The sequence below is a fragment of the Phaeoacremonium minimum genome, assembly GCF_000392275.1.
Source record: "Phaeoacremonium minimum UCRPA7 unplaced genomic scaffold PA7_03_scaffold_468, whole genome shotgun sequence".
Taxonomy (NCBI): domain Eukaryota; kingdom Fungi; phylum Ascomycota; class Sordariomycetes; order Togniniales; family Togniniaceae; genus Phaeoacremonium; species Phaeoacremonium minimum.
In genome coordinates, this window is record NW_006921370.1 from 390,205 (window position 1) to 406,850 (window position 16,646).

Genomic DNA, 16,646 nt, shown 5'->3' on the forward strand with positions numbered 1-16,646 from the left:
ATCGCATCCCAGTTGGGGCGGAATGTGGGGGATGACCCAGCTGAAAGACGGATGTTTCCAGAAAGGGAAGACTTACACGAATTTTACGTTCCCGGCAGTTAGAGCAGCCTTTGGATGGTTTCCCACAGTATACCATCTTGTCGAGGGCGGTTGGTGCCGCGGAGAGCCGACGGGGTGCCGGATTGTCCTTTTAGAAACTCGGAGATCTTTCAGCTACTCGCACTCGCTCATGCGTCGGGCTGCCGCAGTGGTTTCCACCCGGAGTATCGTGCTTCGGTGAGCGGGGTCTTGGCGTTTGAACGGGTGTCAGAGTATATCAAGATGGTGGGCTCCCTGGGAGGAGTTTGATTCAACTTGATTCTCTCCAAAATCCGAGTCTTTGCTACGATTGCATCCGCCTCCAGAAGTCTGCTTCGTTTGGGACCCAATGGACTGAAGAGCCGACGGGACAGTCTATACATATTCCGCCCTCTTCCCCCGGCAACTTGTGCGCTACGGCCATTTTATTGCCTATGCCCTCATCGAGAGCAAACCGGAATCGCGACTAGCTAAGAACCGCTTGTAACAGCTTTCTCCGAATAGCTGACGTTGACTAAACTTGAGACACCACGCCATAAGCAGTGCACAGCCCCGTGTTGACGACTCACCCTGCTGGCCCGGGCCTCAATGTCTTCGACGATATCCAGCGAGTGCCGATCAAAAAGGCCGCTGACCTTCTTTGGGGGAAAATTAACAGTGGTGATGCAGGTGGTGCAGGGGTCTTTCCTATCTGGGATAGCTGTGCGAAGCTGGTCCGGCGCCGGACTGGACCGTTTAGAGCTCTTTGGGACAGGCCTCGACATGGGAATAAAAGCTTATTTCCACTACTGGGAACGCTGACGGCCCATTATTCGCTGCTCACCAACCCCAACGTCTAAAAACAGACACAATGGCGCTGCGATGGCTTCAAGCGACTTGGCTTTGACTGATAACGGCCTACTAACGCCGAATCGCCCCCGATTCTCTCCTCTTGTCCTGCCCCTGTACGTATTTCAAATACGGCCCTGTCAGTGCCCCCGCGCCGACTTCTCTCGGTGCAACAGACAGCCCCCGATTGAAAGACGTCAACCATTTATACCGTCCCGACCCCAAACTAGAGAGGAGGCCTCAAGCCCTGGCCGCCATGGATGATCATCCCGCCTTTCTGCACAAAAGCGCCCGCGAAATCCTCGGCATCTCGGAGGCTCTTTGGGGTAATTATCCCATAATGCTCCCGGATGAGGTCAGCATTTGGAGTGCATCGACTGAAACTTGGGACAGGAACGAGGCTCTTTCAAAATAGTCTCGTTCTTAGTCACCTATAACATAAGCCACCGGCGAATGTCCGGGGAGCCCACCCGGGTAAGGTTATCGGCTGTCCAACATCAACTCCCGACAACCCTGTCTCGCGCTTTTTTACGGTTTTCCGTTAATCAGGAGGCTCTGCAGATAACTCAAGCATATGGTGATGCAACGATACATTCTTGGCATAAGAGGCCAGTATCGCCCCGCGGAGTTGCTCATGTTGCAGCCTGTCTAGTGGCAGGATTCGAGCAGCCTAGGTTTCATAAACATCGTTGCTATAACCTGGAGGAGATCACCGCGAGGGCCAACAACTATAGGGCTCGGCCTTTGTCAGCATTAGTCTTCATGCTGGAGCCAGCGAAGCCCTCGACGAGATTCGATATCGGCGATTCGCGATCGCAGGATACGACTTGGCATGCCTTCATTCGGACCGCGAGAGCTCTTCGAGCCTTGATTTAGATTTGCTGTGGATCGATGTGTCAGCGTGTGACGCAATGAGCTCACAAGCAACAAATTCGTGCTCGGCGTCATGCAACGATATCACAGGTGCTCAAATGGCTCCTTGACCTTTATGGTACTAGATTGCCAGTTTCTACGGGACTGTGACTTGCACTCCCATACTTCCACGCTCGCAACCTTCGAATGACCTGAACTTAAGTGCCTCCATGTTTCGCTTCAATAGAAGGTTATTGACGCGATGTTCAACCAAAGCTCTGAAGCTGCCTAGTGCGAAAGCCATTACGAAATCAAACTGCAAGTATGTTGCATATATGGGCTATACTCATTCATACCATCTCGCCCAGGCGCAGAACTCATATTGGCAGCGCAATATTTAGCATGGGCCACTATAGCTAAGACCCAGAGGATGTTTTGAATACCACCTTGTATGTTCATGATGGCTTTCACAGAGGGCGGTAGAAACCGGACATCCACCTGTAAGCCCAGACGTGAAGGCTCGGGCAAGGCGAAAATTGCAGTGAGAGTACCGACATCCCGTCACCGATAGAGATATTTGGCTAGCGTTCTCAGCAATTGAATTCCAAGGAAGTCTCAACGTGTAATACAGGGCTTGTTCCCTTATGTAGTCGCTGAAACAGTTACAAAGAGCGAGGCACGAACACGACTGACTACCTGCCCTTGATATATCAGTTACACTAACTGTTACTGTCTGCTATCAGAATAGAGACGGAGTACACCAGACCTTCTGATGGATGCGAACATGATGGTTTCTCAACTATATCTGGCAGGCTAGATAAAATATGATTTCTTGATTCTGCCGAGGGTTGAGTACAACGAATCATGTCTCAGAGAGAAGATCAGAATTCACAGGTTGGTGACAGAACAGATCTTTACCAATCCTGAAGTTGTCCATATATGGCGGGGTTGCTTTGAACTGCGCGCCGTTCCGCATGAATCAAGCCATCGGCTTTGGGGGCTGGTCAGGTACACGTCCCCTACCTACCTATGGTAGCAGAGGACGACGGAAACACAATATTTTGGGTATACTTTGACACAAGGACCATTGACCAGTTACACCCGGCTTATTGGGTTCAAACATTCGGACAACGGTTTCTAGTCACTTGATATCAGGTATAAGAATGTGGCAAAGTGGGTTCAAGCTGTGCCGCACGAATAAACGCAAACGCGACGAAGCGACAAACGAGCTCAACAAGTGCAACTATACCTATAGAAAAACCTACTCCGGAGACACCTATCATTCATTTTTGCCCTGAAGAAATGCTAGGCATTTATGGAAGCCGAAACAGAGTAGCTATTGAGGGACATTTCACCTGATTTCCTATCCTTCCTACCTACTTTGGATGGTATCACAGAATCTGGCAGGCTTGCACAGTTGAATATTTGTCCCACTTGAACACACCGGCAATTATTCGTTTCGCTATCAGGACTTACCTACCGTTTAAGATGATAGCATTGTCACCCACAAAGCTGCAGGCCTTGAGGTTTTTAAAAGGACGATCTGCATGAGCTATCTTGCTGCCTGACTAACTTTGTAAATATATCTTCCAATGTCCACTGCAGCTCCTATCATGCTGCCGACCACCAGGGATATCCATCCTCCCAGCGGTAGGGAACCAATCGATCGCCAAGAAGGAAACTAAAGAGACCCGTCGGCGCCGTCTCACAGGGGAGTCTACAGGAAACTCTACAGGGGTGCCCTACAGGGCTGTGCCAAGAACCCTGGTACGGGGAAGATTGCTGTCACTAAGTACCTCGCATTCGCCAATTTTGCCATTTCAGGCCTTGAGCCGTCCCAGATCCTCAACGTCTTTCTGCACCATGCAGTAGGCTTAAACGCGGTCGTCGTTGTGAAGGACCAATTGAGTTGAGATGGCGCGCACGAGGCGTCGAAGCTGGACTCAATCACATCGACGAGGCGCGGCACCTCTCTGCCGGACTCACCGTACAAGTGCAGCGCTCGTTCATCATGGCTCCTGCAATCTGCACTCTGCGGACCTGAAGGAGCCTTCGGGGAGAAAAGAGAGAGAGAGAAAGAGGGGGCGGGCCGACTCGAGCGACGACGATTCGCACACCTGAACGATGGATTCAATCTTCTCCTGCACGTCTACGTCCTTTGAGTGGACAGAAGGATGCCCGACGGGGGATCACAGACTCTTATCGTCGTCGTCCGCTTTGTGGGTAACCAGGCGAACTAACCATGTCGTTGCACCGCCTCCCAACTCATGAAACTGGTCAAGGGGCCGCCCATTCCTACGACTCGCGCGCCGGGGCAGCGCCAAACGCTAGGATTAGGCGCAAGCTTTCGCTAACGAAAGCGATAACGATCGTCGCTTTCATATGGCGGCTTGCTTCAACACGCATGCCTCATATGGGTATATATATATAAAATCACTGCTCCAGCTGAACCCATTCAGTTTCGGCCTTTTCAGCATTGGCAGTAGCAACCTCAAGTCCAACGACTCTTCACTCTAATCAGGCGGCTTTTTGCTGGTAATAGGCGACTGGCCTGCTTTCACTCCCAACCTCTAATATCCCCAATTAGGACATCATTATTCAAAACAAACATCCACTATGGCGATATCTCAAGTCAACCAGGTCGCCATTGCCCAGATCTGCGTCTACGTTCCGGCCCTCGCCATCGCCATTGTGCTCGCTCTTAGACACGGCTTCCGCCGTAGCTCAGGCTGGCTCTACCTGATTCTCTTCTGTCTCATCCGTGTTGTCGGCGCCTCGATGCAGCTGGCCACCATCAACGACCCCACCAACTCTGACCTCTACGTCGGTGCCTTTACCCTCAACAGCATCGGCCTGTCTGCTCTCATCCTCATCATGTTGGGCCTGACCACCCGCCTGTCACAGAGCATCCAGCAGAGCCAGACCCTGCTCATCAACCCTCGCAGCCTGCGGCTCGTCCAGACCGTAGTCATGGTTGGTCTCATCCTGGGTATTGTCGGCGGCACCCAGATGGGGGACCAGATCTCAAACATGTTCAAAAACCCCGGCCAAACCACCTACGACGTGCCCCAGCTCAGCAAAGTCGGCGTCGGGCTCATGATCGGGGGCTACGGCATCCTGGTCATCGCCAACGCCAAGCTCGGCACGCAGATCTCGCACGCAGAGCCCGGCGAGAAGAGGGTCCTCATCGCGATCGCCGCCGCCATGCCATTTGTGCTCGTCCGGCTCATCTTCTCGGCCATGGCCACGTTCACGACCAACAGAAACTTCAGGTCCTTTGGTGGCAGCCCGGACTACATCCACTACTTCATCGGGATGGCTGTCGTGATGGAGATGGTCGCCATAGCGATCTTCGAAGGCGTGGGCTTGACGCTGCAGAAGAAGCCAGTGAAGAAGGGCTACACGGTTCCGATGGGTAATCGTGTGCCGCAACAGGGACAACCGCAACAGCCTCAGCCGTATCAGTCGCAGTATCCGCCCCAATCGCAGCAGCAATGGGGGACTCGTCAGGCAGAGCACGTGTAAAATATGACTTAAGTAAGGGATGACCAAAAAGGGAGTTCTTGTAGATACCCAGGATGTGTGCTTGAATTTTGGATCATAAGTAATCATACGTAATCTTTAGTCGAATAGTCAAACCTAGACTGCTGTGCTGAACCACTTTGATGCTCGAAGAAGAGAACCCACCGTGAGCAAAACAGCACGCTAATACCCGTATAAACTCCCGTCCCTTCACGGCAACAATAGTAAGCATAAAATTCCAATAATGCGCCGATCGTGTCAATGAGCTCTATGCCGCAATCTTCTCCACAATTTTTTACATCATCGCCTCGCGGGAGCCTCCAAGTCATAAACCAAATCCTGAGAATATGTGAAGATAGTCTCGCCGACACTCTTCTAGTTTTGGTTCACAAAGGTCTTGGAGATTGTGTTAGTCCATGCTTGGAACTTCCACTCCTCGATGACGCGGCCCTGCGCCGAGGTTGGCTTAAGCCAGTGCTTTGTCGAAGTCAGAATCGAATGCGGCATCACCACCTTCTGCCCCAGGTAGAAATTGGCCCAGGGGTTTTTAGGACTGGTAGTCAGCAGCATTGTTTCCATCTCGTCAACGTATGCCAGACTCCTCAACTCCGCACCCAGACGATCCGTTGAGATGGCGCTTCTCAGACGGGAGGCCACCGCGAGCATTCCGAGGCTGGCGGCATCGAGCTGCATCTTGTGGTCCCTCTCCACCGATGACCATTCACTTAGAGGAGTTGTGCGTGCCAAGAGGGCGAAACCGTTTCGCCATTTCAATATTGCCTTTTCGATCTTGTGCAACTCGGCCTCTGTGCTATTCAAGACGTCGGTGCTGACCGTGTCCGGTTGTAGCACTGCCCTTGCTACAGCGCTGAAGAGACGAGGCAACGAAGCACACAGCAGAGACAGGCGCACGTATGTACGACTTTGTGGAGTGAAGAGGTCGTCTTTGTTGGCAGCGGACAACAATGCCAGCTGCCAGGCAGGTTCTTCAAAAAAGCACGGCTGGCCCAGCCGGAGGCATTCACATATCTTTATCTCAAGAGGTCAGCACAGTATTCCGAGCCAAGTTAGAAAGACTTGACGAACAAAAGGTGCCATCAATGACAGCAAAAGGCTTTTTTCGAAGTCGCCATTGAAGTTATCTGGTCCACGCATTTTGATAATGAGCATAGCGCCAGATATGTGCTTTTCCCAGGCACTAGTGGCGGATGGGAAGTCGAGGAGCTTAATGGAGTCAGCATTACACATACTGAGCCTAGTAAGGATCAGCTCAAGGCATACCTCATACATGCTTAGAATGTGGACGGTACACAGGGTATCCGGATTGGACCAGCGGGAGCTGTCATCGACTGCCGTCTGGAGGCTCTGCAGAGCTTTGCCGTACAGCGACAGCTCTACTGCAGTTGGGGCGACATAGTCTGGAACCAGGAAGCGCTTGGCTTTCATGGCTACGCAGCGGATGGCATCATCGAGACAAGGGGTAGTTCCATATCTGCGAGGTAGATACGATAGAAACGACTCCCTCCGTCGACTGACAAGCTTGTTAAGTGTTGCCGGGTTCTGGGAGAGTATTAGGCCGGCTGCATGGCCCATGTGAACATGTGCCAACTCATTCAGGTCGAGGAGATTGACTCCGGTTTCCACAGTGAGGCGCTCTACGCCCGAGACAGGCATGGGGGCGGCTGGAGAGCCCAGAGACCGAGCTGGTACCAGGGACGAAGCTCCAAGGCTGTCAAAAGGGACCGGGTACATGCGGACAACCTTCTTTCTCGTTGCTTTCGAGCCTTGACGGACCACAATACCCGCTTCGCCTGCCGACTGATGCTCCGGCAGCTGACTGTCTCCAGGCAGGCTATTGGGCTCGTCGTGAGTCCTCAAGCCTCTAGACTGGCGAGCAATTCGCTTTCCCCACGTGGCTGATTTCTTGCGATCGACTGCTATGTCGTGCATGGCCCGCACTCGAATTGTCTTGCGCGCCGCATCGCTTGGAACCCGGCCGCCGGGACCCAACTCAATCCAACATAGCTCGACTCCTGACATCGTAGCTCGTCACGACCCGAGGTCTGAAACTCGTGTAATTGAAAGAGATGATGGCATAGGGCAGTCTAGACCCTGACTCACAGGGCTGGGACCATTATCTTCATATGGTTAGTTGACCGGCGAAGATAATATTGAGTGGCGGCGTACTACCGCGCCTGCAACTTTATTGATCTGCTTCAAAGCCACCGACGTTGGTGTACAATCATACCTAACAGGATGATCTTCGCGGGGTATCCCAGTGCCATGGATGGATGCTACAGCCCACTAGAGCTCCGATATCCGACGTAAAACGGCCAGTCATCGGCTCATGCTGGCGGTTTCCACGATTTACCGACGGGCCGGTAGCGATCATCGTGATCAGCATGCCTTATATTCCAAGGGGCGAAAGGAGCGATTACTGAACGATAGCAAAAGGCAGCAAGTAGAATCAGCTCGAAAGAATGGCGAAATTGGCTCTTCTAATCACTCTCTCTGTTCAAGGAGCTACTTTAGGTACGGGTGATGATGCTTGGAGGACAGAGCTTCTATTGTCCCTAGATTCTGGTGACCCACATGTGCAGACACCCATATCAATTCTCATCAGCCAAAATTCCCACCAATAATGAGTATATTGTTGTCGAGGCTGTCTAACCTAGGTGGGGCTGAACCTTTATTATATCAGCATCAGAAAAAGGGGAACAATACATTGACCAACTGTTAGTATAACATTTCTTGTGCCTTGTTGTCGATGTGGAGTGCCACTATCTACACAGGCATATGACATTTATCCTATATAACAAGGTTGGATAAGCGAATTTTGTGAAAATTGAAGGCAAGATGGACGGGTTGGTCTAAGGTGGTAGAGTGGGTGGATCCACCAAAAATTCGGGGAAACACACTGACTCTTAACAGCTCAAGAAATCTTCGTGATATCTTTACCCTTTGACAAAGGGGGGAAATCCTACTCTCGCAAGAGGCATCTTGCTCTTGTCAATTTTCTCTTTTGTCTCTGGCTTTCTTTTCTTTTTAAAATTTCTTCCAACCCAGTGTAGGTTTTTCAAGTAGTGACGTCGTCGTTTGAGGAGTTGCAGGTGGTATAGGAAAGTCGTGGCCAAAGAAATCACCCTTGGAAGGGTCCCTACGACAAGTTATAACTAGCAGCCCCGCCGACCCTTGCCTCCACAGACGGCCTTACAATTGAGTACTTCAACCCCTCATAACTTTACGCATCTCTACAGTAAGAAAAATTGTCAGTAGAGATGAAGGGAGATCTATTACCATCACCATGCCGGTAGGATTCAAAATTTTCTACACGCTTCCAACCCATGGAGGTCTAACGTCTTCACAATAGTTAATCATCATAACGGGCCTTCCCACCTCCGGCAAATCCACCCGCGCAAAGCAATTACACAGCTTCCTCTCCGAGAAGATCAAGTCTCAGCCTGATCCTCAGGACGCGACCAACAGCACCACTCCAAAGTATCGACTGCACCTAGTGTCCGACCAGACGCAGTCCATAGACCGTGCTGTCTACGATCTGTCACCTGAGAGGCTGCCAGCGCACACCCGCTCCGCCAATGCCTCGGAGAAGGATGCGCGCGCCGCGCTGTACGGCGCAGTCAAGAGGGTGCTCGGCCCGCGGGACATCGTGATCCTCGACGGCCTGAATTACATCAAGGGCTGGCGGTATCAGTTGTACTGCGAGGCAAAGAACGTGAGCACCCCCAGCGCCGTGCTCCAGGTGGGATGTACCAGGGAGCGCTCCAAGGCTGTCAATGAGGAGCGACTGCGGAAGCGAGCCGCCGGTGACGACGGTACGGCACAAGAAGACGAGGCGGAAGCACCCTACGAGCAGGCCAATTGGGAGAACCTGGTGTTTCGGTACGAGGAGCCCAATGCGATGAACAGGTGGGACAGCCCGCTTTTCACTCTAATATGGGAAGACGATGAGGAGCAGACGCGCAAGATATTTGATAATATATGGGACTCGATTGCTGGCGATGGCAGGAAAGTTGTCAAGCCAAATCAGGCGGCGATGCAGAGGGGCAAAAGCGCCGGCGGTGACTACCTATATGTGCTTGACAAGGAAACCCAGGACATCGTCAAGAAGATACTGGAATTGCAGGGTGAGGATGGCGGGGCAGAGGTCAGGATAGCACGTGGAAGTGATGGAGAGGATTTCATCGTCGAGCTCCCGGGAAAGAAGGTTGGTTTACCTCAACTACAACGCCTGAGGCGAGCATATATTGGCATGAATAGGGGAGGCATTGGATTAGAAGGTGTTGGGCACCTGGCTGTCAGTAGGATACGGGAAAGCTTTGTGGGCTACTTGAATGATGCATTTGAAAAAGACGAGTAGCACGTGTTCAAGACAAGAACAATAGAATTGATACCCCTTCAACAAGACAAACAGAACTGTGATGGTAGTGGCTGCCTTCATCAACTCCTCACATGTGAAGACCAGGGTTAGGGTTACCCTCCTGCAAACGCCACATAAGCTCGCGCCACATCCAACTTCCAAGTTCCCGCCGCGACAGCTGTTCTATGCAGTAAGTCAACAGCCAGAAGTATACACGAACCAGAAATTCGCGACCGCACCCATACCAAGTGTAAGTCCAACTACGGGTTTACTTTGGACAGTTGGTGGACAGCAACTCGGCGCAGTAGACAGTCGGTGGACAGTAGTGGACAGCAGCATTATTCAAGCACGAACACTGCGAGTTGAGGACGAGCAAATTGAGTACAGAGGGCGATCTGGTTCAATATGGCACGACTGTCGCAAGATATGCTCAGCCCGAGCCCCGTAGCCCGAGGCGTTGATCCGATGACCGATCTCAATCGACTTCTGAGTCGGCTTCAGCAAAGCGTCCTGCGCGCAGACGCCGAAAGGGAACGACGGCTCAGGGCAAGCGAGTATGAGAGAAACAAAGTGGGCGTGGTATGTTGCCCCAGTCCATCCGTATGCCATTTGAAAACTCGCTGATCTTATTTGGGTAGAATATCGATTATGCGCGAACGCTTCTCACGAGAATGGAGCAGGATGCCCTTTCCGTAAAAGTGCACTCTCGAAGGCAAGATTTACAAGGCGACCTTAACCGAAAACGGGAGCTACTGGAGCAGTTGACGGATAGGATGAAAGACCTAGAACAGATGAGCCTTGAAGAGGAGGACGATAGTTCAGATGGAGAAGACATCCTAGCCGAAATAATCGCCACGCCGAGCGAGAGTATGGACTCCAGATCGACAGACCTCCCCGCAATAGACACAGAAGCAGAAGAGGAGGAGGAAGTGAATCCGACGCCGGCTATAAGAAAGCAATCGCCAACGCCTGCACCGGTAGCACCTGAGCAGGAAAAGGAACCCATCAAAGAAAAGGGGCCTGGAGGGGAAACCCTCCTGCGGGAGTCAGAAGTTGTCACTTCACAGACCGTGAGGTCAAGGGGCAAGCAGCCAGAGATAGAATCTGAAAAGGAAGAAAATACTGCCCAAACTACAGGGGCTGCGGCAGCTCTATTTGGCAACCGTACACAGACATCATTGTCTGCAGCGACGACAACTGAAGCAATATTGGACCATCAGAGGCAAGAACAGGACGAACTATCGGAGTCGATTCTTAAAATGGCTGAGGATCTGAAACAATCTTCATTGCAATTTGCCGAGGCTCTGGAAGAAGACACCGAGATTCTCTCGAAGGCCGGAGAAGGTTTAGATAAGAACGAGCGAGGCCTAGACGCGGCAGCGCGCAGGATGAGCACGCTGACAAGAATGACTGAGGGTAAGGGGTGGTGGGGGAGAGTGATATTATACGCTTGGGTCTACGGATTGATGCTATTTTTGATCGTGTTGGTGTTTGTTCTCCCTAAACTGCGATTTTGATTATACTGCAAGTTGACAACTGGCCGCGCTCTAACAAGAAATTGGTCACATATGAATCGGTGTTATGGATTGGCTCTGATAGCGCGACAAAGGTTTCGGAAATCATAGGCACATAGCGAGGGAGTTACGAGTTCCGAAAGGGTCTATTGCGCCAGTTTTACCTAGGTATACTCTATCTCTCCACCATTCTCATCCATGGTCCGCTTTCGGTCCCTGTCTAAGGCTATGTAATGCAAAGTAATCTGGGCCGAATAAATGAAATCGAACGTGTAGCAAATCTGAGTATGTTGCGAGTCAAAGCTCTGAAAGTATTAGGCAAACGCGGCGGTTACCACGCACTATTGGTGTAATACATCACGCCTGTAGACTCCTCTAGTCGACTACCATCAAGGGTCGGGTAACTGGCCGCCAGGTGCTGAATGCTGGATTTAGCCAATATGTCCTCGAACTGACCTGGCTCGCTTGTATTCTCACCAGTGGAGCCAGGAGACAGAACCGCTGGTGCCTTCTCCAAATAGACATTGCCCGTACTTGCCGCAAGCGTTGTTTCGGAGATTTCAGCAATGCGAGGATGAACACACTCCTTCGCCTCTTGGAGCTCTCCATCAACCTCAACAGGCACCTTGTTGATGGAAATGATTTGATCCTCTTGATTGTGATGTATGACTTCAGCCTCCTCCATAGCAGAGTCTTCGTCACGAGGCACGTCGAGGTTAGGCAGTTGTGCTGTGTGCATATGCTGCAAACGATAGTTGTCAGCCTCAATTGTACGAGCCGAACTCTTTTTGGTCTGAATACCAGAGCTCAGGATTCTGTCAGATGTTCCAGGTAAATCAACCTCAAGAGTAGATTTGACCACTTCATCCACGAGCATCTGCACGATCTCATCAACGATCTCACACTGCATCTCTTCGAGAGTTGCCTTGCTGCGCTCGCTGTTGACGAGTATTTGTGTAGGCTGAAGTCTAGTTGTAGCATGCTCGTCCGGAGCGTCCGGAGCGACCTGTATATTGTCGAGTTGCATCTCCGTATCAAGACCTCCGCTGCTAGCCCCTAATGCCGCTTGCGCATTGTCAACAACGCTGGGTTGGCAGATGAATCTCGCATACTTTCCAGTTACAACACCGACAGGTTTGCCTCCAGTCTGTTTTTGATTAGCATGCCTCATTCTAGGGAATAACGAGTATGTTACACACCGGAGGCGTATAGTGGAAAGATCTGGGGCCTTTCGTGCCAGCCTCCGCCAGGCGAGCCATCCAGTCGATATTGGTCTTCTTCAAAAAGAAGTCCTGAAACTCTTGGAACGCGACATCGAACTTTTTGTCGCATGAGCTAGAGCGCATGTGAAGGGGGTGGCTGCCTTCCTTTTGAAGATATTTGGCAGCAAATGCGTAGGAATGCGGTTTCGCGTTAGACTCGAACAACTTAGAAGCCGTTAGCACTTCTCAACAACCAGAGTATTACAAAGAAAACATAACAGCTGATAAAATAGAGAGGAGAGACAATTAATCACATACATAGAGAAAATAGCGTTCATTGAGTTTCTTGTTCTCGGGATGATCAGGGTTGACTCTAACGAGCTCCACCTCATAGCGGAAGTAGGTCTTATCGGAGTAAGTATGGTAGAGATCTGAACGACCGTCAGGAATGCATCTCATGACAATAAAATATATTTCTCTTACCCTTGATCACGAAGTTCTCGGGCTGCTTCTTTGGCTGAGCAGCTTTCAGCGCCTTGATCTCCTTTGCATTCTGGGCTCGCTCGGCTCTGAAGGCCGTCTGCAGCAAGTACTTGGTCTCTTTCAACTTCCGCTTCTTGTGAATGCTGTCCTCGAGCCAATCGCTGGTGACAATGTGGCAGGACTTCTTGAGATTCTTGAGTGCATATGCAACTAGCAAGCACCCAAAGTTAGGTCTATGTAAATCCGAGGTATATCAGACGAAAGGGGCCGACATTACCTTTGGAGCTCTTCCTCTTGAAGTCCTCCATGCTGCAGAGCAAGTGAGTGACAGAGCCATCCATCTGCTGAACAATAGCGCCGTCGCGCTGTTTGATCCATCGCAGAATGTCATCCTCAGACCAATCGCGGCCGAGGTCGCCAGAAACACACGCGACAATGCCTCTAAAAATGGGCTTCTCTGCCTTGTTGCGCACCATCTTGAAATGTATGTGAATGATGTTGGGTGCAAAAGATGGAATGCTACTGTAGGCGGAAGATGAAGAATAAGTTGATATCGGAAGGGAAACGATGCAGTCGTAGAACCGACAAGAGAGCTAGTTCCGCAATTTCAAATCGTTTCGTTGAAAACTAATGAAAAAGAATCGCCCCCGGCGAAGCTTCCTAGAAGAAGTTGAGTGAGCAAGAGGCAATCTTTTTGTGACGAGAAAGGAAGGCACCCGATGATGGGTGGTATAGAAGACGCCACTCAGGGCAATCAGGGGACGAGGATTTATGGAAACTGAGGTGGAATCGAGGACGGAGGATTTTCCAAGGAAACAGGTATCTATTGGATTTTTACGCTTGATTTTGTGTCTTTGTGGGTTGGAGTCTATCGAATAGCTTTTGCAGCCTTGACAAACCCCCTGATTTTCTCTAAGCTTTGCTTTCCACCTTCCTCTACACCGCTGCTTACGTCGACACCAATTATCCTATCCGAAAGGGGTCCTATGGCCGCAATGACTTGCTTTACGTTGTCAGGGGTGAGACCGCCGGCGAAGAGCACCCTCAAGTCCTTGTCGTTCTCCAGTTGCTGTCGTACGAGTGAGAAGTCAAGGAGATCACCAGAGCCCGAGCCGGAATCTAGCAATGTGATTGTATGGTAACCACGAAGGCCGACCCCCGGCTCTCCCGGACCAAACTTGTGGATGACGGGAACAGGTATGAGGCTGGCCCATTCCACAGGCTCCTTTCCGTGGAGCTGAACGACATCAAGGTTGTAGAGTTTCTGCTTCTCTAAGACTTCCTCTAACGGCTGATTTTGAAACACGCCAACAACAAGAGGTCCCCTGCTAGTGAGGGTCTTCCGGGCTGAACGAAAGAAATCGATTGCCACTTTTGTTTGTTCTTTTGAATTAGAGTATGTCGAGGCTGGGGCTTGAGTTTCGTGGACGGCTTTCGAAATTGCGATGGCCGTCTCGTCCGATACGCAACGTTTCGTTCCCGGCACAAGGATCATCCCAACCAAGCTCGCGCCGGCTTTCACTGCCTCGACTGCTGCTTCGGGGCTACGGGTCCCGCAGATCTTCACAATCAGTGGTTCAGTCGCAACTTTCGGGAGAGGTGCCGTAATACCTGAGCAGAGTTCACGAATAAATTGTGATGCATCCGGGGCTCGCATTATCGCCTCGCCAACAAGAACGGCGTTCACGCCGTCGTTCTTGCAATCCACTACATCCTTGTGGCTGTTGATGCCGCTGAGAGCACATATGATGACGTCTTTCGGCACCATGCTTCTCAGACTTCTTGTTGTACCTAAGTCGACCTCAAATGTCTCCAAGTTACGGTTATTCACGCCGATTACCTTTGAGCCGAGCTTGACAGCGGCCACCATCTCCTCTGCATTTTGGACTTCCACCAAAGGCTCCATCCCGAGCGAAAGAGAGTATTTGTACAGGCGCTCGAGCAACTCAGAGTCTAGCATCTTGACGATAAGAAGAACAGTGTCGGCGCCGGCCAGTCGAGCCTCGAGTATTTGATATTCGTCAAAGATAAATTCCTTTCGAAGGATGGCTGGGCGATTCGGCATGCCATTGAGACATTGCCTCACGGCGCGCAGATCTTCAATACTTCCCTTGAACCAGTCGGGTTCGGTGAGAACTGAGATAACACTCGCGCCTGCAAGCGCATATTTCTTGGCTTGCGATGGGGCATTTGTGTCGAGGGCAAACACACCCTTGGATGGAGATGCTCGCTTGATCTCTGCCATTAGAGCAACGTCGAAGGGAGACTGATGCAACCGCTCAACTAGCGGTATCTGTGGTGGTGCGCAGTTGAGATTGTATGCAGCCTGGAGATCCTCGAGCCGCTGTGATGGGACCAACCTCTGAGCTGCCACGGCCTCCTTTCGACGGGCATAGATTTGCTGAAGGATGTTGTTCTTCTTTGCCCCTTTTGACACTCCGTTTGGGGCATCTTTGGCGCCATTTGTGGCAGCCTCTTTCTGCAGTCGCTCGTTCTCCTCCCAGGTGCCGGACTGCATGTGCAGGAAGTTTTTGATCATGAGTCGGCCATCGGCAGACAAAATACTCTCGGGGTGAAACTGAACACCTTCGACGGTGTATTCCTTGTGACGGACACCCATGATGACGCCTTTGGAGCCGTCCTCCCTTTCGATCCAGGAGGTCACCTCAAGGCATTTGGGGAGCGTCACATGGGTGCCAGCCAGGGAATGGTATCTGGTGACTGGCAGCTCCTGTGCAAGGCCAGCGTACACGCCCTTGGCATCGTGGATCAGGGGCGAGGTCTTGCCGTGGAGAATTTCTCCAGCAGAGCTGACATCTCCACCATAGACATCAAATATGCATTGTCTAGTTTCTGAGTCAGACACAACGATCATCTTCTACAGAGCAATTTGCCCGAATTAGACTTACTGGCCCATGCAGACGCCGAAAATGGGAATCTTGCCGGCGAAATACTGGATGGCGTCCCGACTTATGCCCGAGTCAGTGGCTGGATGGCCGGGACCGGGGCTTATGACCAGCTGGGTGGGCTTCTTTGCGATGAGCTCCTCCAACGAAACCTTGTCGTTCCGGAAGACAGTGACCGTTGCACCCTCAAGGACGAGGTACTGGTAGACATTCCAGGTGAAAGAATCATAATTGTCAATTAGAATAAGATTGGAAGCTGTGGGAACAGGCGGTGACGGCTCCGGGTGCTTTGGCGAGTGGTCGATGATGTCCAACGTGGCGGCCATCTTGATCTTGGAGTGCAGGACTGCCGTCCAATGGCCCAGTCAAGCTCAATAGAAGACAAGAAACGACGAGCAGTGCTGGAATCTAGACAAACCGCCGTCGTCTGGCTGTGTAAAAGGCGAATTGTCGTTGCCAATGGGCATGAGTCACCTGTCTCGAGATGAAGCGGCACGGCTGATTTATAAATTCTCAAAACTGTCGGAACTAATGGCACACTGGCTCGTCAATTGATGGAGGGGCAGATCTAGCTAAGCTAAGGAGGGGAGAGGCCGCGCTAACAAAGGTAAGCTGCGCTAATACCTAATGATCCGGGGTGCCGGGCTTACAGTGTGTCTGTCTGTGCCTGGACCAGGTGGCAGCAAACTGACCTCAGAAAGCCGTCAGGTAGCGTAGCGTCGCCTACCAAAACTCACCTGTACACTACCTAGGTGCTAGGTACAGGGCACTGCGAGGCTCCAGGTGCCCAAGTTGTTTTTAGCGGTTGAAACTGATAGGCCAGCCTCATTCAGCTAAGGTTTCCAAGCTCGTTGGTCTTTCGGCACCTTTGTTAGCTTGTTTA

The 16,646-nt window shown here is 51.4% G+C and overlaps 3 protein-coding genes across 3 annotated transcripts; 2 read left to right on the forward strand and 1 right to left on the reverse strand.

Annotated features, from left to right (window-relative positions):
• Window positions 1-4,374: 4,374 nt before the first annotated feature.
• UCRPA7_6422 (putative transmembrane protein) lies at window positions 4,375-5,283 on the forward strand (the record flags this gene model as incomplete). The annotated part of the gene is made up of 1 exon (XM_007918960.1): window positions 4,375-5,283. The coding sequence occupies one exon, from the start codon at window positions 4,375-4,377 to the stop codon at window positions 5,281-5,283; it is 909 nt and encodes a 302-aa protein (XP_007917151.1).
• Window positions 5,284-8,584: 3,301 nt separating this feature from the next.
• Window positions 8,585-9,658, forward strand: UCRPA7_6423 (putative rna polymerase ii elongator complex subunit protein; the record flags this gene model as incomplete). The annotated part of the gene is made up of 2 exons (XM_007918961.1): window positions 8,585-8,590; window positions 8,651-9,658. 2 exons carry the CDS (start codon window positions 8,585-8,587, stop codon window positions 9,656-9,658), a joined length of 1,014 nt encoding a protein of 337 aa, XP_007917152.1.
• A 1,845-nt stretch (window positions 9,659-11,503) lies between these two features.
• UCRPA7_6424 (putative anthranilate synthase component 2 protein) lies at window positions 11,504-16,089 on the reverse strand (the record flags this gene model as incomplete). Its single annotated transcript, XM_007918962.1, has 8 exons — window positions 11,504-12,319; window positions 12,372-12,599; window positions 12,693-12,805; window positions 12,858-13,067; window positions 13,135-13,379; window positions 13,757-14,204; window positions 14,469-15,703; window positions 15,767-16,089. 8 exons carry the CDS (start codon window positions 16,087-16,089, stop codon window positions 11,504-11,506), a joined length of 3,618 nt encoding a protein of 1,205 aa, XP_007917153.1.
• Window positions 16,090-16,646: the final 557 nt, after the last annotated feature.